Source organism: Prionailurus viverrinus, chromosome D4, assembly GCF_022837055.1.
Source record: "Prionailurus viverrinus isolate Anna chromosome D4, UM_Priviv_1.0, whole genome shotgun sequence".
NCBI classification, from domain to species: Eukaryota; Metazoa; Chordata; class Mammalia; order Carnivora; family Felidae; genus Prionailurus; species Prionailurus viverrinus.
The window spans coordinates 42,518,670-42,542,157 of record NC_062573.1 but is presented as its reverse complement, the minus strand read 5'-3'; the positions used below and the strand labels follow the sequence as shown (position 1 = coordinate 42,542,157).

The 23,488-nt window shown below is 41.6% G+C and overlaps 1 protein-coding gene across 9 annotated transcripts in view; it reads left to right on the top strand.

The window, feature by feature from the left end:
- Positions 1–23,488, top strand: part of FOCAD (focadhesin) — a 313,853-nt gene that overhangs the window by 236,223 nt on the left and 54,142 nt on the right. For all 9 annotated transcript variants that reach the window (XR_007146086.1, XM_047828975.1, XM_047828979.1 and 6 more), the window contains 6 exons: positions 1,516–1,560; positions 6,993–7,101; positions 9,575–9,691; positions 12,678–12,916; positions 16,028–16,117; positions 22,101–22,248. Coding sequence is in view for 8 of the 9 variants with exons in the window: in XM_047828975.1 (XP_047684931.1) it covers positions 1,516–1,560; positions 6,993–7,101; positions 9,575–9,691; positions 12,678–12,916; positions 16,028–16,117; positions 22,101–22,248 (748 nt within the window). In the remaining variant the exon portion in view is untranslated. The remainder of the gene's footprint in view (positions 1–1,515; positions 1,561–6,992; positions 7,102–9,574; positions 9,692–12,677; positions 12,917–16,027; positions 16,118–22,100; positions 22,249–23,488) is intronic.

Sequence of the window (23,488 nt, the reverse complement as noted above, 5' to 3'; positions counted from 1 at the left end):
TTCTCCAAAATAGATAGAGACAGAAGGAAGAACGTGGTAGATGAATGTCAAGGATAGCTCCAAGATTTTGACCGTGAATAACGAAAAGTATGGACTTCCCCTTTACTAAGATGCAGACGACGATAGAAAAGCAGGTCTGTGTAGGGGAAGAATCAGGTTTGGAACTTGCTAAGCCTCAGATACATAATTAAACCTCCACTTTGGAGATAATCAGATATGTTGTTGACGATATGAGTCTAGAGTTAGGGGGTGAGATCAGGGCTAGAAATAGAAATTTGGGAATGATCAGCATATCAGCTGTATTTAAAATCCTGATTGCTGGATAAGATCACCTAAGGAATGAGTAGCGATAGAGAAAAGGTCAGAGGGAAGAGCTTCAGAACACTTCAACATTTAGACGTGGGGTAGATGAAGAGGGAACCGACAAAGCACACGAAAAATTAGTGAACGGTGATGGAGGAAGAAAACCAAGAGAGAATGGAATCTTGAACACCCAGGGAATAAAATATTTCAAGAAAGGAGCAATCAGTTGTGTCAGAGGGTGCTGGGAGGCTGCACCAATATTTCCACCAATATTTCCACCAATATTTGTGGAAATTTTATAGTATTTACAAAAATTTTGAGTTTATGAAACTCCATATAGTGAAATTATCTGTGGTTGCTTCTTCAAAAGGTAAATATTGGCGGTCAATGGGTGTTCTTTTCTATATCTCAGGGCTTTTATATTAAAAAAATTTTTCTGAATATTTGAATTGAGTATACAATCTTCAGATTCACAAGTGGAATCATTTTCTTTCAACTTCGGAGTGATCTTGTAACCAACATTTAAAATTTTATTTTACCTACGTACATAGCAACTATTCCATTATCTACAACATGGAAATAGTAAATTGCTGTTTTAGTGAGCTCTTCCGCATAAAAAGAGAGAATATCTTAATCAGTTTGGGCTGCTGTAACTAAAATACATAGACTGGATGGCTGACTTAAACGACAGAAACTTACTTCTCACACTTCTAGAGGCTGAGAAATCGAGATCAGAGGTCTTGTGCCGGTGAGGGCCTGCTTTCTTGTTTGCGGGCAGTCCCCCTTCTCCTTGTGTCTTCACATGTTGGGGAGCAGAGAGAGAAAGCAAGCATTCTGTGTCTCTTCTTACGGGCACTAACCCCATGCATGAGGGGTCCACCCGCAGGACCTCCCAAAGGCCTCACCTAAGAATATAATATAAAGAATGTTAGCAGAGCCACCATTCAGTTTAAGAGATGACATCATCACAACACTGTGTGTCTACAGGCACCTTCTTCCCCGCCTCGGATAAGTGACCTAAGGAATAGGCAGAGGAAACTCTTTGAAATAAAGCTCATATTCTAGTGTTTTCACCTTACACTACAATTCCACACATACAGTTTTAGGACCTGGGGTCATTGCCAGAGGGTCTTATTAACTCATGGATAAGCAAAAAGATTGGGCTCTTATTCTAACATAAACTCCTGCACCTATTTCCAATCTTTACTGCAGGGTCCGAGACATGTTGACTGATGAGATCACCAAGACGGCTGTGAAGTAAGATCCATTCATTCTCTTACCCCAAATTTTCTATGAACATTTTTTTTTTCCCTGGCGGGTGCATACAGTTTCTCCCTTTAGAGTATGTCCTAACTTTAAGAACGTTAAAGGATTCTTCAATTATTTACAAAAAAAGAAAAAAGAAAAAAAGAAAAAATCAATTGTCATCCTCTCTCAAGTTAATTCTTAAGTTAATGTCTTTTTGTGAGAATACAGAGGCATCAATACAAACATGACTTCCACATCAAGAGTCGCCGGGGTCGCGCCCTTGTCGTACACCTAACAAAATGCCCTGTGCTTTGACTTAGATTTAAAGGATTCTCATTTAGTTTGGGGTGGGGAAGCGGGGGGTGTTGTGGTTTGAAAGAGAATTCCTTGCTAATGTGAATTATGTAGGTTCTACAAATAGGTTATTAAATCTCAATTGTGAGCCAGGAAATAAATCACAGTAGTACTTCCTTTCATTCTCTTTGTGTTATGGGGTCCAGGATATCTAAAAATTGAATTTTTATATGTTTTTATTTATCTTTGAGAGAGAGCGCGCAAGCAAGGGAAGGGCAAAGAGAGAGGGGACAGGTGATCAGAAGCCGGCTGTGATGCGGGGCTCGAACTCACGAACTGTGAGACCAGGACCTGAGCCTAAGCCGGACGCTCAACTGACTGAACCACCCGGGCTCTCCTAAAAACCGGATTTTTAAATGCTAAAAATGAATGTGATGACCCATTAAAAAGGCAGTTTCAATCATATCCTTATGGTTGTTTTAACAAAAATAACGAGTATTACTACCTTGAGGCTTTTTATTTATCTTAAGCCAACTCTCAACAGAAAATTATACCCTAATGAACTTGCTTGAGCAATCTCTTCGGGTTCCTTTCCTAACAAGCTGAGTAATTGTTTCTGGCAGTAAGTTACACGTCAGTTATGTCCGCTTCTCCCTTCCACCATCACCTTTAGCTGCTGCTGCCTTTCTTCTTATCCGCCAAATAACATAGATAGACCTTTGACCTACAGGATTTCATGTGTCCATATTATCTAGACATAATTCATTTCAATATAGTTTATCCCTATCGTGTTCCAGAACTTTCTGTGGCTAAATAGGTTTTGCCTTAATCACAGTACACGATCACCACTCAGCCTAATGCCTTCTGAATAAAGGGAAATAGAAGTGGTAATCCTCCCCTGCACCCACTTCTGTGGGAGGCACTGGGAAATATCTGTTGACATATCTGTTGACAAAATGAAAACTAAAGTACAGAGAGGCTTCGATAGGGACTCATTTGTGTCTGCTTATCTAGTTTGGTGAATTGCAGACACAGTGGGGGAGCGGAGCGCTTAGCTGCCTGTTGGAGGGGAGGGTGTGCTGGGGCGGGGCGGGGAGGGGGGGACTGTCTTCAGCCCTTACCTTTCATAGTTTGTTCTATTATGTAATCTACTTATATCCTGGTAAAAACTGTGCTCTGACATTTGCAGGGGGGAAAAAAGCCGTGGAACGCTGAAGAATCTAGCAGCTCTCTATTAAAACAAGCTATCATTTTGCCTCTCTAGTAGCTTGTGCATTTTCCATTCTAAAATTTTATTTCAACAAGATTTTAATCTTCCGATTTGCCAGGCATCGTTTCATGAAATGCCTACGAAGAGTGTCTTCCCCATTCTCAGTGGCACGGAGTAAAAATAATTCATGTTCTCATAGTGTTACCTTTTCATCAAAAATTTCAAAGTATTTTATAGACCTTATCTTATTAAAGCAATGCCGACAATAGTAGGTATGACAGCAAGTCAGGTTCAAAGGCGGAGAGATTAATGATAGAGCAGGGGGGAAAAAGAATCACTCTGCGTCTCTCTCTTTTTCCCCCTGGCTTCCTCCAACCATGTGAAGACCCCACCACCACCTGCTGCCAGCTTAGCCTTCTTTGGACCATGGCCGCCACAGGCTGGTTTGGGCCATTGTAAGACTTACTTTGTTCTGAGCCGTATAAGTTAAATGCAGGAAGTAAAACACCAGTCACAGGATTAGACTGATTTGCTCACTTAAGAGCAGTTTTAAAGCATCAAGGATAGGGCTAAAGGAGAATCAGAGAACAGATAAAACCTGATGATTGATGTAAGTTCATTTTCATTGTTGTTAATTAAATAGATTTGAACCCGAAGATGAAAATCCCCAAAGGACTGGGTCACTTTACTAATATGTAATGTAATACTTTGTCCCAAAGAAAGCATCCTTGTAGCTCATCCTTCCCTGTGCTTTTTAATTAGGTTAATGGCATCAGTTTGTTCCAAAGGACAGTTTAATTAAAATGCTAGTGGTGTTGCCTAGATAAATACTGTACTGATGCTGACATGTTATTATGCAAATTAGTTACTACTGCCCGACTGGGGCGGGGCGGGGGGTGGGGGGGGGTAGGGGGGATAGTTATTTGATCAACAAGCTGATGAGTATTTGCTGAACTGGTTGTAGATGTTTACCTGGCCAGCTCCTCCACGAATTTGTTTCACGAAATCCGTATTGAGTGTCTCCTTTCCATAAGTCGCTGCGTGCAGCAAGTAGGGAATGCAGAGACGACCAAGAGAAACTGGTCACAGTACCTTTGTGAAATGTACAGCGTGGTCTGAGCATGCATTATGTGGACCGAGAAATACTTTTTTCTATTCAAAGATTAATGTCCGAATACACATTTAGTCCGCAACCGAAGGTCTCATTACTAGTGGCTTTAAATAACATTTTTCTCCATTTTACAAGGACAATACATGTTCAGGAATGTCAAGGCCAGTAAGACTTCTGAAACAAAACCATGTTGGGCACGGTTTTGGAACTGAGGCTAAATAATGCTCTCTCAGAATTTCAGAGTTATAAGAGTGCTTTTCATGTCATCTTGTCTAATACCCTTGTTTTAAAAAGATTTGATATCCTATTCCTGGGGACCATCCGAGCTTTTCTCTATGGTGATAACCACTGGGGATCGAAGTCTTGACACTGAGAATATAAAACTTTTTTTTCTTTCTTTTTTTTTTTTTTTTTCATTTAGAGATTCATGGCCATTTTGTAGCAGGACAGGCTTCAGGATATTCTCAGCTAAAGGAAAGAGATAATGTTAGAAATAAAAGACTTCATTTTTTTTTTTTTTTTTTTTTTTATGTAATGTTATGCCTTGGGCACCCAGGAATACCCAGAAATTGCCTGGCTTTCTGGTGTTTTATTATTAGCTATCTGAGTTCCCAGTAATCCTCACTGCAAAACTCTAGCAAAACCTGGGTTGAAGGCATCTGCTTAGCCTTCAAGTCTTCCTTCTGTTTTCTCCCTCCATCCCATCCCCTGATGTAAATGTTGTGCTCTTATCCACTTACGGCAGGCCTCATAGTGGAAGAAATTAAGGATGAGTGAACCAAATGACCCACTGGGCAGAGCAAGCTTTCACTGAGTTTAACCACCCCAAGGTGGGAGAATGAGAAGGCAGGAGGGATTAGATGTGTAGGAAGATGGAGGAGCTGAGTCCCATTCTTACCAAACGGAAACAAAAATGCAAGAACATGTGTGAATACTAACCTTTTAATGCCCACTAGCTCACATGCTTAGTCATGCCTGTGGCCTGGGTCTGGAGGTCCTCAGCTCGCAAGGGGAGCGGGGCCGAAAGTCTTCCTCATCTAACATACCTGTTCCGTTCCTACGCTGGGGTCGTTCTTGGACAGGAGCCATTCTCGGATGGACACACAGATTCACGTTCAAGTCTCAAGTCCAGTTTTTGGGAAACATTTTGTCTGTTTGTATGGGAGTCCACAACCAGGCCAGAACTGAAGTGTGATGGTACGGGTGCCCTCTTGCCTGACTTCTGTTGTGACACAGGTGGCAGGCCAAGAGTATCGCATCGGTGTCCATTTAAGATTTTATTCTATAGAATCACCTTGGAATTATGGAATAATGCTAACCATTCATTTTCAAATGGTAAGCATATTTTGGAAGGTTCAGGTTTCTTGGGGCACCTGGGTGGCTCAGTCAGTTAAACTCTTGACTCTGGCTCAGGTCATGATTTCATGGTTTGTGAGATCAAGCCCATTGTCAGGCTCTGTGCTGACAGTGTGGAGCCTGTTTGGGTGTCTCTCTCTCTCTCTCTCTCTCTCTCTCTCTCTCTCTCTGTCCCTCCCAGGATCTCTCTCTCTCTCTCAAAATAAATAAACTTAAAAAAATAAAAGGTTCGGGTTTCTTGATACTAACTTCAGAGGTCAAGGGTCGCCTGAGTGGCTCAGTCAGTTGAGCCTCCGACTCTTGATTTCAGCTCAGGTCATGATCTCACAATTTGTGAGTTTGAGCCTTGCGTCAGGCTCTGTTGCTGATGGCGTGGGGCCTGCTCGGGATTCTCTCTCTCCCCCCTCTTTCTTCTCCTACCCTGCTTACACACTGTCTCTCTCTCTCTCTCTCTCTCTCTCTCTCTCTCTCAAAATACATAACTAGAATTAAGAAAAAAGGTCAAATTTAAGATTTTGTTGCTAATACTAAAAAGAAAACACCATTTGGATAATGAGAAAAGACAACTCTCAATCCAGATAATTTAAAAACAGGCTTTGGGGTGTCTGGGTGGCTCAGTCAGTTAAGCATCTGACTTTGGCTCAGGTCATGGTCTCAGAGTTCATGAGTTCGAGCTCCGCGTCGGGCTCTGTGCCAACGGGTCAGAGCCTGGAGCCTGCTTCAGAGTCTGTCTCCCTCTCTCTCTGCCCCTTCCCTGCTTATGCTATCTCTGTCTCTCAAAAATAAATGAGCATTAAAGAAATCAAAATAAAATAAAACAGGCCATTTTTGCATCTTATCTAGGATCTCTAAAATTATATTCCAAACTAACTTGAAGGTTGCTGGCTTTGGCATATCTGGCTTTCTTTGGGAAAGAAGGGGAGGATAATATGATGACTGCCAGAAGCTGCCAGCATGGCAGGTGGCTGGTGAAGGACGCTATCCGAGTGGCTCCCTAGAAGCTGTTTCCACACACCAGTGCCTTAGAAAAGCCAGAGGCCAATTCCATTCTACTGCTCTAATTCACGCAACTGCCCTCACTTGTGTTTTCAGAACAAATCGATAGAGTTCTGTGGGCCAGAGATGACACAGAAGGCGCCAGCTTAGGAAATGCAGTGTCAAATGATGAAATAAAAGTTTCAGAAGGAAAGAACTCAGATACATGAGCTCAGGTCTGTAGGTTGCAAAACAAGCACAATGAGCATATACGTGTATGAGGAGAGTGAAAACTCAGCGCAAGTGTCCGGAGAAGGAAAAAAAAGCCACAGGCCTCAGGGAACAAGCAGACGCGCGCTGGTGAAGCTCGGGGAAGGAATAGAGGTGTTTTTGACCTCATCTGCCTTCTCTGTAATAACGCCTTCTCTTCTCTCGGTTAATGCCCCCAAATCCTCTCTTGGAATTTTTTTTTTTTTTTTTTTTTTTTTTAAACAGGGAGAGCCCAGTGGTCAAGGGCAACGCGCTGTTAGCCTTAAGCAGCCTTGCTGTCGTCGTATCCAGACACGAAGCCAGCCTCTCCTCCGACTCTGAGGGGGTCCCGGAGGTGAGTTAAGGGTGACTTGAACCAGTTGGGCGGCGTTTGAAAAGTGAGCAGTGTCTTTGAGCCTGGCCCTGAATTTACGAGGTTAGAGTCTATGCTTTGCAACAGTACCAAGTTATGCTACTCGAGGGGCCTTTACACTGTGAGCTTGAGGGTCTCCTACGACACTTTCCCTTGCTGCTTTTCTGTTTTCCTTTCTCCATCACAGTTAAGTGGTCATTTCCATTCGAAGGTACCAATTTTATGCAACAGGGGTTGTCTTTCTGTGATTGCATCAGTGGTAACCAATCTTGGGAGGTTAACTAGGCTTACTGAAAGTGAACAATGCTGTCAAAAAAAATGATAAATAAGCAGTGTTTACCGACTGAAAAAAAATCGTACTTTGCATTTTAATTGTAGATGTCAATGACAAAGTGCCTATTCATTTTTGCAAGGCGTTTATTTCTTAATTAAACATGTGGCGAGCTGGCCAATGTTCATTTCCAATGTGCTTTTACAGATAATTCATATCTGTCAAAATAAAAAGGCATGGATTTATTCTTCTTTTAAGCCCCATTATCTAGTAGCTTGCACTATCTGGAGACAATATAGCCAAGTGGTTAAAAAGCAGAGGCTTTGGAATAGGAGAGTCCTCTATTTAAGTCCCAGTACTTGCACTGTCTAGCTCTGCGGCCTATTTTCGGTAACTTCCCCTTTCAAAGCCTGGTCCCCCATCTGTAAAATGGGGATAACGATACTTACCAGCAAGGACTCTTGCGAGGATTCAAGGAATTAATGTATGTAGAGCACAGCAGCTAGTAGATACTAAGCTCCCGGCAATAGTAACCATCATCTGACTTCTTGCTGCAAAAACTAGACTTTATTCAATGTTACTCAGCCTGTCTCTGTTCCCTCAGCGTGTCTGTCTGTCTCGTGGGCCATCTGTACTCTTCTTTCATGGTGGAGTTTTTTGGTCGCAAGCAAGGGAACCAACTCTCATCTAAGTAAAAAAGGAACCAGAAGGATGTGGAATCTGGAAGCCCGTGGAATTGAAGGCACAGCTGAAAACTGGGTTGGGGGAAGGTCATCAGGCACAGGAACTGATATCAGAACCATCTGAGCAGACTACCCCCACTGGGATGGTCACTTAAGGTTTAGGGTCCCCTGGGTCTCATACCCACACCTTGGGCGGGTCAGATGGGTAGCTTCATCGAGCATTTAACCAAGCTTCAGATCACGGAGGAGGGGATTCTCCGAAGGTGCTGTCACCACTGAACAAGAGCATAGGTGCTTTTGCTGGGTGGCAAAAGCTACAAATGTACATTTCACGTGGGGAAGGCAAAGAGGCCAAGGAATTATTGCATGAAGGATAAAACGGTAGTTACCGTACTTAGCAAAGACAACAAGCTAAGTAGAATCTTATGACCTAAAAAGTGAATGTGCCTTTCTAGGATTCCTTGTTTAGGGCAGTTGTGCTGGCAGTTTGCCCCAGTAGTAACCAGGGTTCTAGCTCAGAGGTGGAGTTTCAGGCAGTCGTCGTCTTCTTTACCCCCCCGCCCTTTGTTCTGTGCTGTTAGACACATATTAGACGAAACATCGAGAAGCCACACAAGCCAAAGATGGGGCTTTGCTTTTATTCTTGATGGCCTTGTCTTTGGCTATTCCTCAGTACAAACTCAAGACCTCCTTATCTGATTAAAATTGAAGTTTTCAAACTCTGTTCAAAGCTGCATATGACTAACAACTAAAGGTCTCAGGAAGAAGGCCTTCTTTGAGTCAAGGAATTAATTTCAAGGATACTTAACACCGCATTGACCTTTATCATTTGTACCACCTGAGTGTCATCACCATGTGAGTTAATGAATGCTTTTGACATCCATGGTCATGAATGATTTTGAAAACCAAGTTCTCTTTATAATAAGTTGGATTTTGTTGTGGTTTTGGTTTTGGTTTTCGTTTTTTTGCATTCTCTTTCCTCCTCTTTTCCCAACTGAAGGATCATTCATGCTTTCATACCTAATTAGCTAGGCAATTGTTGTGATGATTCAAAATGATAAATATATGGTGGTAGTAAGCAGAAATGCTAAAGATGGTGATGAAAATTTCGTGGGCTGCTTCAGTGCCTCCCTTGTGAAATGGCAAGTCATCGAAATGAGCCATTGTGAGTTTCTTTTCTCTGCGCATCTCTTTTTCACCCCCCATCACCCTCACTAAACACAGGCAAGCACAGGGAGAGCTCTCAGATATGGTCTGTTTTGCAGCCCCCAGACTTTCACCTCTGCCTGTCTTGAACAAAAGGTAAACCGTACTCCTGTTGGGGCACAGGTCAAGGATGTGTATTTGTCAAATACTTATCTGCCTCCCAAAGTCCTGGCCAGTGAAGCTTACTTTTTGAGAAGAGCATTTTACTCTTTAATAACAGAAGGGGGTTGTGCCCTGGATTTAGGTTTTTTCTTTTTTTCCATTACCATTTCATGGTTTTTTTCTTCATTTACAGGTTCATCCTAATTTCCTTTCAATGAAAGAGTGGGTTTCCATGGTGTCTGATACTCTCCTGGTCATTGTGGATAGCCATCACCAACCCAGAGGACAAATCTTCTCCTCATTTTATTATGTAAGTCTGAGAATAAGAGAAATAATAATAAAAAAAAAAGATGGAAAACCCAAGGGTTGAGTTGTCTCCTATTAGTTGTTCACGTGAAAGCCATGCTGTGGGGTAATTATTCTCAGTCTTAGCTGTATGTTAAAATCACCTGGGGAAGTTTTAAGTGTGTGCACATGTATATGTGTGCATATGTACACACTTTAAAGTATATATATATGTATATGTGTATATATGTCTATATATGTATCTATGTCTATATATGTCTATAGACATCTAGATAGACATCTATATCTTATCTCTCTCTATAGATAGATAGATAGATAGATAGATAGATAGATAGATAGATGTATCCAGAAAAAATAAATACTGACCTGTAGGCCTCTCCTCTAATTTAATTGCTTAGGAATAGGTCTTGGGCATTATCAGTCTTTTGAAAGGTCTCTGGATTATTCCCATGTGTAGTCAGAGTCAAGAGCTACAGCTGCAGTGAAATAAACATTAGTTGAAGATTGCTGTCCCTGAGTGTCCAGTCATGTTTGTTTGTTTGTTTGTTTTAATGTTTATTTATTTTTGAGAGAGAGAAAGAGACCGAGCGCAACTGCAGGAGGGACAGAGAGAGAGGGAGACGCAGAAGCTGAAGCAGGCTCCAGGTTCTGAGCTTTCAGTACAGAGCCCAATTCGGGGCTCGAACCCACAAACCATGAGATCATGACCTGAGCCGAAGTCAGATGCTCAATTGACTGAGCCACCAAGACGCCCCTAATCATGGTTTTTTTTTAATTTCAGGATATGTGACTGTGGGCAGTTCACTTAATCTCTTGGGACCTTTGTTTCCTTGTGTGTAAACCAGGCAATTGAACGGTATTATCACTAGTGATTTTAGCCTCAGCTCCACCCTTTACTAGTTTTGTGAAAGTTGACCTGATACTTCACCCACCATTTTGTTTTCCTTACCTGTAAAATGAAGGTAAAAACTAATGCTTTGCCAACTTCATAAAAGATTGGTGAGGATCACATGACGTCACTTGTGGGAAAATGTCCTGAAAACTGTGAAATACTCTTCATGTACAGAGCAATAGTGTTGTTGATCATAGAAAAAGTACCTGTAACTTAAGAGTCACTCTTTTTCTTCTTGCTAATAGCCTAAGATTTTGAAACAAACTGAAAATACAACTCTTTTGTTGAGGTTTTCTTTTCCCTTCATTGGCTCTAGTGCATGCTTTATTTCTGGGATCTGCATGGAATTATTCTGGTTCTGCCTTATCAGTCTCCAGTGCTTAGGGAATTATAGTGATCATGGGACAATCAGCTGAGCGGCGGAGGATTATAGTTGATTCGAATAAAAATATAGCACAGGTCATGAACTGTTGCTAAGATCGTGATTTTAGCCTGAAACTCCACTGCCTTAGGTCTTCTCTCTACAACATTCTCTGTGCCTCTGTGTCCTCCTTTTGGGAGGACCTGGTACGTATTCATCTGGGGCTCAGGGTCTAGAACTAGAATTTTAAACTATACTTGGGGACCAAAAAAAAAAAAATGACTTCTAGATAACGTAGAATTAAATTGCAAAGTAGACTTTACTCAAAGAAGTAATTTCTTTATGATAGTTTGTTTTCTGTCAGACGTGTTCTTACTCCTTTAATGATGGATGAAAAACTGATTATATAGAGGTCTTTGCAGTAGCTGTCTGGTTCTGATATTCACCAGGACAGGATATTCTCTGAGATTTCTAATAACGCTGCTTAGTTCTTGCAAACCAATAAAAATAATCTCTTTCGTAGCCAGCTCAGGGTTGCCTCTTACCTTTGTGCTTTTTGCATTCTTGTGCTTCTTCAAAGCCCTGATTCGAAAGTCACTTTCTTTATTTTCAGTGTTCTAGCAGCTGGGTCATTTTGAATAGTATTGTCATTACGATTGTACCATGTTAGCTGAAAGAATACCTTAGCACGTGTGTGATTTTTATCCTTAAAAAGTGCTAAAGCTTAGCAAATGGGTGCAGAATTAAAAACACCTTTTAACGTGCTTTGGCTGCAAGGGACAGCACAGCCTTTATGGTGTGTCTGAAAAGTTGAAGTAGGTGACAGTGCCGAGTGATAAATGGGCTTTCTTCCCCACTCGAGACGTATTTATAAGTGTATTTAACGTCTGTTGGAGCTCCCTAACATGGGATTCTTGGAAAAGCTGTTCATATTCAGCTGCCCTGTCATTTTATCAGGGCTGTTATTCATTTCTTTTCCCATAATTACATATAGGAAGGTGCATATAGAGCTCCCCATTTCATTTTGAATAGCTGGTTATTGCTTTGTAACCAGAGGCTTTTAGGATTTCAACTTCCTTTTTAATTAAAAGGAATTAACCCCCTGTAGGAAATAATCCATCTACTGGGAAGCGTTCCCACCAAAAATTTTGGGAGATCTGCCAATAGATCCCTGTGCTGAACTTAGATTTATTCCTTCATACTAAACTTTAACCACTCCCCCCTCCTGCCCCCCCCCCCCCCCGCACCCCCTTCCCCCCTCCGGTCCTGCAGCGTGTGCGCACGCACACTCTTTCTTTCTCTTCTAGAAAACTAGCTCTATACACATTTATAATGTGGCTTGCTGGTTTCTCCAAGCTTGGGTAACTTCACTTTGGGTTCTTTATTATATACGCATGTGGGCTTTCAAAACACTGACATTTTTTTCAGGCTTTATAGTGAGGGAGTTCACACCCTTTAAGAGAAGACACTTAAGATTTTTTTCCCCCATACTTAAAAGGATATTGTTAATCAGCTGCTTGTTTCAGTAGAAAATCGTTTCAGTAAGGAAGAGTGACAAGGTAACCTACAGACAAGCCCAGAAATAGATTTTTTTTTTTAATTGCATTTTTTTCATCGGCAGGAGCGGATCTAAGAGAAGCTGATATTGTTGCGTTTCGTGCTCTTGTGATAGGTATGCTTCCTTCATGTTTTAAACAAAAGGCCAACCCCCTGTTTTCTTTCTTTGGCATGTCCTAGAAATCCTATTCTGGTGAAAACACAGCCAGTGCCATTGCCCGCTCGGCTGCCGCCACGGCTTTGTCTCTCCTCGTGCAAGTTTTCATTATCTCTTGCAAAGAGAAGGTTGAGGAAATCCTCAACATGCTGACTGCCAGGTTACCTGGGAAACCAAGAGCTGATGAGTCTCAAGCCGTGCAAATCCACATGGGCCTTGCTTTGGGGATGTTTCTGTCCCGCTTGTGTGAGGAGAAACTCAGGTACGGTTTGTTCTCGTGTTCCTCCTTTTCCTCTTGGTGATGTAGGCAGAGGACGTGGCCCACGTGCACCCGCGCGCACGCACGCACTCTCTGAGCCGCGTGTGCTCGCCAAACTTTTTGACGTGGGCAAGTTGGGCCTTTCTTCTCCTTTGTGAGGGAACCTGGCTTGCCTCCAACGCCATCGCGAAGACATGAATGTGTTTTTAGGGCTGCTCTTACTAAGGTGACGATTGCTTGAAAATCATTCCGTCCTTAGATGAGAGCCCAGGATACACCCAGGTAATAGATATGAGGAAAAGTGTAATCTTCTGGTGCTAAAAATGAAAAAGCTGCTCTTTTTCCTGGTTCATGAGGGTGAAAATAATTGCTGATCCTTTCCTGGGATCACTGTAAAATGGGAGACGAAGATTGGAGTATCCCTTATGCCTGAGGTGCTGTGGGAATTACCTGAGTCACCTGAGAACTGTGTGTACCCAGTTTTAAATATTGCTTTTATCCTGTGCCTTGGCTACATTTTTGTAATCCTTAAAGAGTCTTAATCTGTGCATATTATACTGCGTGCTTTACTCAGTTTGGTCAATCTTGGACTGCTAGCTTTACCCTTGAATGGACCTAACAGAATAGCAAAGACCCAAGTGGAAAATTCCACTAGATGGAAACGTTGTCTCGTGCATAAATCTACTTTGGTTGTGTTGTTCATTATATTTCTTCTTTATTTTATAACAAATCTTAGAATTTTATATATCCAGATTGATTGTAGTGTGGTACAACATGAATATTTGAATATCATGAATATTTAGATGTCGCTGACTTGGAATTCGGCCCCATTTTCCTGCGCTGGAAATAGGGTAGTCGGAAGAGGCATCCTGTTGAGATGTTCGATGTCCTTAAACTTCCCTGGTTGGCAGAAATTAACGGTCTGTCCAAAGCCAAGAAACGGTGTCAGTGTGGGTAAACTGGATGACATGACGCTATATTTAGATTTCAGTTCGAAACCAGTGGTTAAGTTTGCATTTGTAATTTACATAGCTTTGTGCAAACACCATTATGTGAAACCTTTAGGAGAACTGCTATTGATCTAGGGAAATACTAGATTTCAGATGATCATTTTCAGCTCTTAGAAACATCTGTCAGACGATTGGGAAGATTGGCTTAGTCTTTGTGATCATAAATGAAACGTTTCTAGAATGTTCATTCTGTTCTGTTCACCAGCATTATTATTTATAGGCCTGGTTCTGGACATGAACAAAAAGCTGCCCTTTGCATGTGAATTGACTGTTACATATCTTGTGTGTGCGACAGAACACAACATATTTTTGAAAGGCTTAAAACTTGAAAGTGATTTTTTTTTTCCCTTTGCTACAATGCTACAAATGGCAGTTTCTTCACCATCTGTGTTCATGCTCTTTCTTCAGTATCTTTCAAGCAACATGTTTTACAACTAAAAATGAGCCATGGCAGTTTAATTCCAGGCAACTCATTTCATCCCATCTTGGCTCTGACTCCTTTCTTCATTAGTTTAGGATGAGATGCTGCTGGGTTTAGGGCTTGACAAGCTCGCATGTGTGGTTAATTTAATCATGCTACCTTGAGAAACCGGTTCCTAGATCGCCTTCTACCCCTCTCTGTCTTATGTGACTTTGCACCTGCTGGACAGCCTGGGGAAGGACACCAGGAAGCGCTTCCAAGGCCAAAGGCCCTCAGAATAAGTGCAAATTTTCACTTTGCTCTCATAATCTGTCTGGATAGCGTGCTTCATCCTTCACACTGTAGCCAGTGGTATAATTATTCATGGTGCCCACCTTCCTAATTTTTTGGAGCAGAGGAACCTGAAGTGTTTACTTTTGGTGCCAAGAAATATTTTACTAGATAATGACGTTTTCAGAGGAAGTTTCCGTTTTCCTAAAATTAAAGTAAACATTTTGAGGGCTGTTGGCCCTGAATAGCCAGTGCCATCAAATAAGTTGCCCAGTATGACCCCTCAGGGGAACAGGATTAGGACAGTATGTTGGTCTCAAGTATGAAAAATCACCCTGTAGAAGAGAATCATGGCCATCCATTTTTAGCTAAGGCTTAGGAGAAAGTCACCTGAATTTAAATTCCAGTCTAGAATTTATTCAGAAAAGCATATTATTCCAAAGCTTGCTGCTGTCATAACTCCCAGAGGATACCGGTAGGATCTCTTTAGCATTTGTTTAGGATAGTTAAGTATATTTTACTCCAGAGAACAGCCGTAATAAGGACTTATTTAGTCAAAGCTATTAAAACTCTGTGTGTGTGTGTGTGTGTGTGTGTGTGTGTATGCACGTGCGTGTTCTTGCTGCAAAATGCAATCCTTCACCTCAGGCAAAAGTACTATATTTTTGGTTTGGGAAGACCTTATTTAAAGTGCTCTCTGGCTGTTTGGCATTCCTGGGGCCGCATTCCTCTTAGCGTGGTCCGAGGGGGCAGCAGGAGAAGTGACATCTTAGAAACCCCTTGATAAAAAAAGTGTTGGTGATGAAACCCACAACTCTGCCTGAGAAAACAGCCATAGAATGACCTTGTAAGTTTTGTTGTATTACAGAAGTCATAGCCCTCACCAAGACCATTGCAAAACCACATCAATTACTGTATAAAGGCAGGAAAAATAAACAACTGGGGTTCCCCTCCCCTCCTTTGAAAAAAGGAGTAGAGCTTACCAGCCTTCCCAATTGAGACATGAAATCAGAAGTAACTGTCTTCGCAAGAAAAGAGATTTGGAATGATTATTGATAATATCAGCTTAGTGGATTGTTAAATATTCCGAAGAAAATCACCTTGGCCTTCTTGAAAATGTTTTTGGAATTCCGATTTTGGTCTTTTTCAGTGATTTAAAATGTGAATGGGCTGAGGAAATACAAAAGTAGTCATTTTTGAGTTTATTGCTTTACAAGTGATGCTACTGTACAGAAACTCAATAATTAAATTCTCTGTTTGCAAAATAAGTATATGTGAGTCGTCAATATTGTGACTTTTATTTTTTTTTAACAAAATGTATTTTCACCAAAATATTAAGAGGAAAATATTAAATGGTATTTTGGACATGTGAATTATTTTCAGTAATTCAGTTTTTCCTCTTGCTTTGCCTAGTGATGTATCTGGCCAACAGATGAACCTCCTTCTGATGAAGTCTTTGGATGCCCTGGAAAATTGCTGCTTTGATGCTAGTCTTGAATATAAGTATGTTGATTTCCTTTCCTGTCTGATATTTAGGCATCAAATCTTCCTCTGCCATGAATTTTGCATTATATCGTGAAGTATTCATAGGACTTGATCTCGAATTCGTTCACAAAGAGTTTTTGAGTAATTATCAAAAACCTGTAATTAAAGCTTGCTTGTTTCTGGGGTGCCTGGGTGGCTCAGTCAGTTAAGCGTCCGACTTTGGCTCAGGTCATGATCTCGCGGTTCGTGAGTTCGAGCCCCGCATCGGGCTCTGTGCTGACAGCTCAGAGCCTGGAGCCTGCTTCGGATTCTGTGTCTCCCTCTCTCTCTGCGCCTCCCATGCTCATGCTCTGTCTCTCTCTGTCTCAAAAATAAATAAACATTAAAAAAAATTTAAAGCTTACTTGTTTCTAAAAACCATGTTTCAGCAATAGTTTGCTTCAATACAGAGCAATGCACGTCACTTCATGGTTGTCGTTAAGTTACTAATACCTTAGTTCTGTCTTGTCGTTATCATATGAACCATGTATCTGGAGACTTATGTGCATGACTTAACCTTTTTAAATGGTTGAAATTTGATTGGAAATTTGAATGGTTGAATTTGATTGGGTGAAGGGAGCCTTTGACCCATGATTTAGATTTCCCTTGTGAAACCCAATGACTGAGGAATCAAAATGGAAGCAAAACATAGGTTATATCAGGGGGTCCCAACCTCCTCTGTGTCAATAGGTTCTCCTTGTCTCGCCCCAGATCTCATGCTTTTTAAAGATTTTGTCTATTAAATATCTTAAAATTTGTGAAGGGTGACCAAAACCAAAACAGAATACTTAGAAAACAATACCTTGTGCCTGGCTGGCTCAGTCAATAGAGCAGGCAACTCTTGATCTCAGGGTTGTGAGTTTGAGCCCCGTGTTGGGTGTAGAGATTACATAAAACTAAAATCCCCCCCACAAAAAAACCTCAAAAAACTAAGGCTAACCGTACTCGTTTAGTGAGACATTTAATGTTTTAATTGGTCTGTGTTTGTGTGGGAGAAGGTACAGTTTTATTAGGCTTTCTGAAACATTGACACACTTGAGGACCTATATTGTATCTTTTTGGACTTCCACATGTTTTGGAACCTCAGGTTTAGATCCTCTGAGGTTCATTATTATTAAAAAACTCAACAAAGTGTAAGCACTAACCTCCAGTTTATGAACTCATTTACTTTTTTGCTGTTATGGGCACTGTTTAGATACGAGTGTTTACATTGGTGGCCCTTTAGGAACTTGTGATCTGACGTGACATTCGTATCATCTAGCCTGTTAAGTGCAGACTAACAAAAGAGTAACTAGAAGTAACTGCCTATATCGTATATTTCATTATGCGTAGACCATGAACTCTTCACTTTGTAGGTGGTAGTTGTAGGGTCGTCTCTGAAATGCAGGCTGAGATTAGATAAGAATCATAGACACCCACCCAGTTTATCATGAAACATGTTAGAGATGAAATGAGATGTTTTAAGAGCGTGACTTTGAATATGGGAAAAGAGAGTTTGGTGACATGATTGAAGTCTCTTGAATGTCAAAAATGATTTAATGGAAGGGATAGGGCCATCTAACTGTTGCCGGGTCTGATGAAGAATTGGTATTTTTGAGTCCAATCCATGTATTGGTGGTGGTGCCTTTTACAACCAAGGAGTAAGATACATTTCTCTCCCCACTCCCACCTCCCACCCCAGTCCTACCTTTTCCCACAGGTATCCATCATGGCTGTAGCTCAGGGTATTATAAAATTGGGTACACATTTATGCATTAACATGTTGCAGGCTTTCAGCCAGTTGGAACAATCAAGAACGACTTTCACATGTTATCTCCACTAATCCGCAGGAAGTTTGTTTCAATGTGAGGGGAACCATAGAGATAACTGAATTGTCCACAGTATGGGTATTTAGGCTTATAAAAACCTCCTATGCCTAAGTGTATTTAACTTTAAAGTTAACTTTTTATATTGATAAGATTCTTATTTCATTCTTCTTTCATGATTCTTACCTCCTTAATGATGAACCATGTTTGGGAGAGGGGAGGATGGGCCTAGATAGGGATTAATGCTGCAGAATTAAATAGAATAGAGCCATCAGAAGTGTCCTGTCCTTCAGTGAAGTCTTGCTTGTTTTTCAGAGAGTTCAGTTAAAAGCCCAGATCCTTCAAGAACTTCTCCCTCTATCTTCTCCAAATTCCTGTTCTTCCTACAGTTAAAGAAGTTTAGTATTTTGTCATTCCTGATGCTCTATGGCTGTTAGTGCTTAGGTAGCTAGGCATTTTCACACCCGTTTCTCCTGTAATGAAGCCCCAGTGACAGTCTAAACGTTGATACTAAAACAGGAATACTCATCACTTTGGTTTGTAGATTAAGAAAATGAGTCTCAAATAGACTGGTTCAAGGTCACACAGTAAGTAGCAGAGCTGGGGGAGAAGCCTACGTTGTCGGACTTCAAAGCCATTTTTCTGTCTTGCCTAGTTCTGTGTGGAGAACACATTTCAGTAGAAAGAAAGCGATTTGACACATGATAGTATGGTAGTTACTATTTTTTTTAACATGTGGGTGTGTCTCACTATGAGAGAGAGAGAGAGAGAGAGAGAAAGAGAGAGATTCTAACTAGGCCCAGGCATAAAGTATTCCCCTGTCTAATGAGATTCAGGAGTCTAGGGCGGTCCTCTCTCAAGTGAAATAGTGGAAGCATTACCAGGGGGTAGTTAATAGATCTGGGAGCGTGCTACCTCAAGTGACAGAATTCACCCAGAGCAAATTCACCACGCTTCCTTGATTTAATGGACACGTCCCTGCTGAGAGAACCCTGCACCTGGTCTGCTCGGTGTTCGTGGCCCAATCGCTTACATTTTGCTGCCATCTAGTGGTAATTACTGTGCCATTGCAGTCCTCCCAGCCTTAAGCAGTCCTGCCATCCATCAATGACCTGAGCATTGGTTAATTACTATTGAGCTTTTACAAATACGATAACATTTGTATAGCACTTTGTAAAGGGCAAAGCGCTATACAAATGTTAACTGTTATTAGAACTAATTATTAGATGGCCTCGTACTCAATCTGCAGGAGTGCCCACAATAAAGTAAGGAATTGAAGATTCATCTGGTTAATTTTAGAAAAAATGTGTCATGATAATCTTTATATCTCATTTGGTATAGCAACACCCATAGCAGAATTGCACAGCTTTTAAGTTGTAGATTTTCTTTTTGCCAGTGATATTTTAGTATGCTTGAACAAGAGATTCAAGTAAGTCAGGACATAATAGGGCATATGATTTTACAACTTAAATTCTCTTTATTGTTTGTTAGTATTCTTAGAGATTCGTGTTATTAATTCCAAAACCTGAAATTAACACCTAATATTATAATATGTTTTTATTTTATCTGTCTGAGGCACCACTGTGGAACTCCTTTTTGTTTTCATTAGAGAGAAAGCTGTGAGAGCTACCTCTGCCCAAGTCATTCTTGGTTTACAGCTGGCAAACATATCAAAGGGAAGCTAAAATGAGGTAAATGTGTAGAAATGCTGACCTAAGCACCTAGAAGAATCTTTAAGACTTAGGACAAAAAATAAGCTCATTAAAATATGGATAATTTGGAAATCAGAAGAAAACATCGGGAGTAAAGCTTTAGGACTGCCTTCCTGGTGCATTCTGGAAAAATGAGACAGAGTAGAGGAGTTTAGGAGGTCAATAGATGCATACACTGTAGCATATTTATATTGGCACACTGATATACATAGTTAGATTATGGATTCACACATGACAACAGGCATCGACCATTGTAGCAATGGATAGAATCATTAACGATAACCTTGCCCAAGAATAATGATGCTGTGATAATATTTAGGTAAATGTGAGCTAGAAACCAGGATGTCTTTTTCTAAGGCTTTGTGCCCGTATGCTTCAGGATGAAGAGGAACTTCATTCAGTCCAGAGGATAAAGGTTTTTGGCATGCCCAGAATAGCCAAAAGCAAGACTTAGATACCTGCTATTTAGTTTTTTATCATTTTTTTTAATGTTTGTTTATTTTTGAGAGAGAGACAGAGTGAGAGCAAGGGATAAAGAATCTGAAGCAGGCTCCAGGCTCTGAGCTGTCAGCACAGAGCCTGACGCGGGGCTCAAACTCACGAACCAGGGGATCGTGACCTGAGCCGAAGTCAGACGCTCAACTGACTGAGCCACCCAGGTGTCCCTTAATCACATTTTGTCTAACTCTATCTTTGATTCTAATTTGGTCAAATTTTTACATGCATCGGTATAGAAAGATAGCCACCCCCCCACACACACACAAAAGCAAAAAAAAAAAACAAAAACAAAAACAACCTTCCCTGTCGATCCTAAATAGAAACAAGGACTATAAATCCATACTAATGAAGAGTGCCTTTCCTCTTTCAGAAACATGATTTGTCTCAAAAGCACACAGCGTTCAGATGTTAGATGCTGATTTAACTGGTTGGCAGTGCATTATGCTAGTTGAGCTAGTTGTTAAGTTCATGTAAGCTGTAACAGCACTTCTGCCTGAGTAATGATGGATTATTACTGCAGTAGCTTCTTTGCAAAGGATTTCCTAATGCCAGATAGTTAACGCCATAGAACCTGGAATAATGTGCTCTAGATAGGGTGCCTTCTCATAGGCAGTTTCATCCAGGCATCATACGGGGCACTGAGAGGGGCCTGGGATTGGGCAGATGGAACAGAAGGCTGGGAGTCCGAAACCTCTGTCTTCTGGCCATCATCTGCTGGAAACTCTCCATATGGCCTTGAACAAATCCTGCAGCGTCTCTCTCCTCTTGGGTGTCTTTTTATCAGATGTGGATGCTTCGTTTGCAAGAGGTGTTTATATATAGTGTTTATATATATATATAGAGGTATATATAGTATATATATATACTATATAGTATAGTTACTATAGGAGAGCAAACTGACAGAGCATACGGGCAGTGAAACATGTTACTGGAGAAGTGCCCTGGAACGTCGTCCTAAGCAGCAGATACCGTGCGAGGCAAGCCAAACCAGAATCGGGATGATTTCTGAAACACTCGGCATCTCCTCAGTTCAAAACACAATGATGACCAAAACCTTTTTTTTTTTTTTTTCTTCTTAAGTAGAAAATCGCCCTCCAGCTGCATGATCTTATCATCCTAACCAGAAGTTTTCCGGGAGAACAGTTTTTGTTTTTTTCCTTCAAATGGATATGTGTTCTTTCACGAGAATTGGGGCACAAAGCCCAAGATTCCAATTCAATTGTCACATGGGGCAACTTTTGACAAGCCTGTCATTTGTCCATTTTCTCTTCTGACCCAGTGGTACTCCGAGGGATCAGAGGGGAGAAGAGGACTAATGTCATTGTGCACAGACAAATACATAGTTTAAGGACGAAATTCCACTTGTGGATGTTGACTAGGAAACATGAAGCACTTAGTTGCTCATCATCATGCCTTGCAATGCGTCCCCCCCCCCCCCCCCCCGCCCCCTGCCCCATTATTAGATGTCCTCAGCTCGCATCCTGAGACGGAGTCTTCTCTCCCATGCAGTTAATCATGGTGCACTCAATATGTGGACGTAGAGGGAGGGTCCAGAGGACCATGGCATTTCTCTAAGGGTAGACGTAGAGCTGCTTTCACCTGACTTTTTATTCGTCTTCCTACCTCACCCTAGAGTTTAAGTGAAACCTATTTCATGTTTTCGTTTGTTCTTCTCCAGTGGGTACACAGCACTAACGCGGGCCACGGACACTTGTTTGAATATATAGTTTTCCTTTTGAGGGGGGCAGTGGGTGCACCTGTCGTGGTTCATGGGGCACACTTATATCCCAGGCAGCGGATCTAGAAGCCAGCCATCTCACCTCAGGCTGAAGAGCAGTATAAACTCGCGTGATAAGTGAAGAGTGTTGATGTGGGTTTCTGGTGATTTTAACACCTCATTTTTTGTGGGTTTTTGTTTTGTTTTGTTTGTTTTTCTTTGCATCCAAGCACTGGCTGTATATTGGGAGTTGGACTTGTTCTGTCCCTCATGAGCCACAGCAGCCGAATGGAGTCTCGAGTTCATGTGGCAGCATCGCTTCGGAAGCTGTCTACCTACCTGGATGACAGTGGGAGCCAAAGCAGAACATTTCAGGAGGTAGGAGCCGGAAGTGACGGCTTTCTTCCCTTTGTTTTTTGTTTTCCTGTTGCTGCTTATTTTCTACTTCTCATGTTTTGGTCACCCTGAAATTAAATTCTTCCTCAGTTTTGGGCCAGGATAAGGAGAAAAATCTGAGTGGCAAACAACCTATGTTAGATCATAAGGTTTCAAATTGTGCAGCTGTTTAAATCAACTCAGACTTAAATGTGGCATAGAAGATAAGAGCCTTTAGTGAATGCAAAAACCTAAGTCAGCATCGCCAGAAGGCACTTTCTAAGAAGAGCTGCGATTTCCGATTTCCGCAGGAAGGTTAAATGGAGATATTTAGAATTACGCTCCAGCCAAATGTGACTATAAAAGATGGCCCGGAAGAAGCCTAAGAAACTGCAGAGCGAAAAGGCATTTGATTTTTTTTTTTTCCCCTTTCTTCGTGTCAGCCAGCATGAAAAATAATTGAGGAAATTCCCTTTACCACACTTCACGAAAAGATTTTTCTGTCGCGGCGCAAAACTATGCACAACTGCGGCCTGTGTGACGCAGCTTGCGCGAGTCGCCCGCGTTCCGAGCGACCCTCCGAGGCGCGTGTCTCTGTGCCCAGGTGAAGCTGAGCCGCCTTGTGTTCTTCTTTGGGAGGACCCGGGGACGACCTTTTGGCCTGGCCGGATTCTCTGTCTCATTAGAGCAGATTCTATTTTCTCCGCGCCTGCCCGGGAGCCATTGATGAATTACATAATGGCTGCTGTGTTTCCCTGCTCGGCCCCTTCGCTTTCCCCAATGGGACTTGTCGAATCGGTGAATTTCTTTGGGGCACGGAGGGTCGCGGTTTTGTTCCAACACAGGCACCGCATTTCCATTTTGAAAGCAGTGGCGGAACACGGGCTGAAAGCACGTATTTTTTTGTAAGCCCACGGAGGAAACTTTGCCACCAAGGGGCAACGTGATTAGTGAAAGGAAGTAAGGTTTTTTACAACTGCTGCGTCGGCCTGCCTTGATGTTTCGATTCATAAGGCTTGAGCAGGCAGTTTTGTCTTTCCCCACCTCTGATGTTTTATTATCCAACCTCTACCTTGGAAACGGCTTCCTTTCTTCACGCCGTACCGACCGCGGTTGGGAGTTGAACCTTTCCACCGGGCCTTAACAGCGTCTTTGTTTTTTTTTTTTTTTTTTTTTTTTTTTAATGTAGCTTATTATTTATTAGCATGAAATGGAAAGATATTCACAATAGTTTTTCAACTAA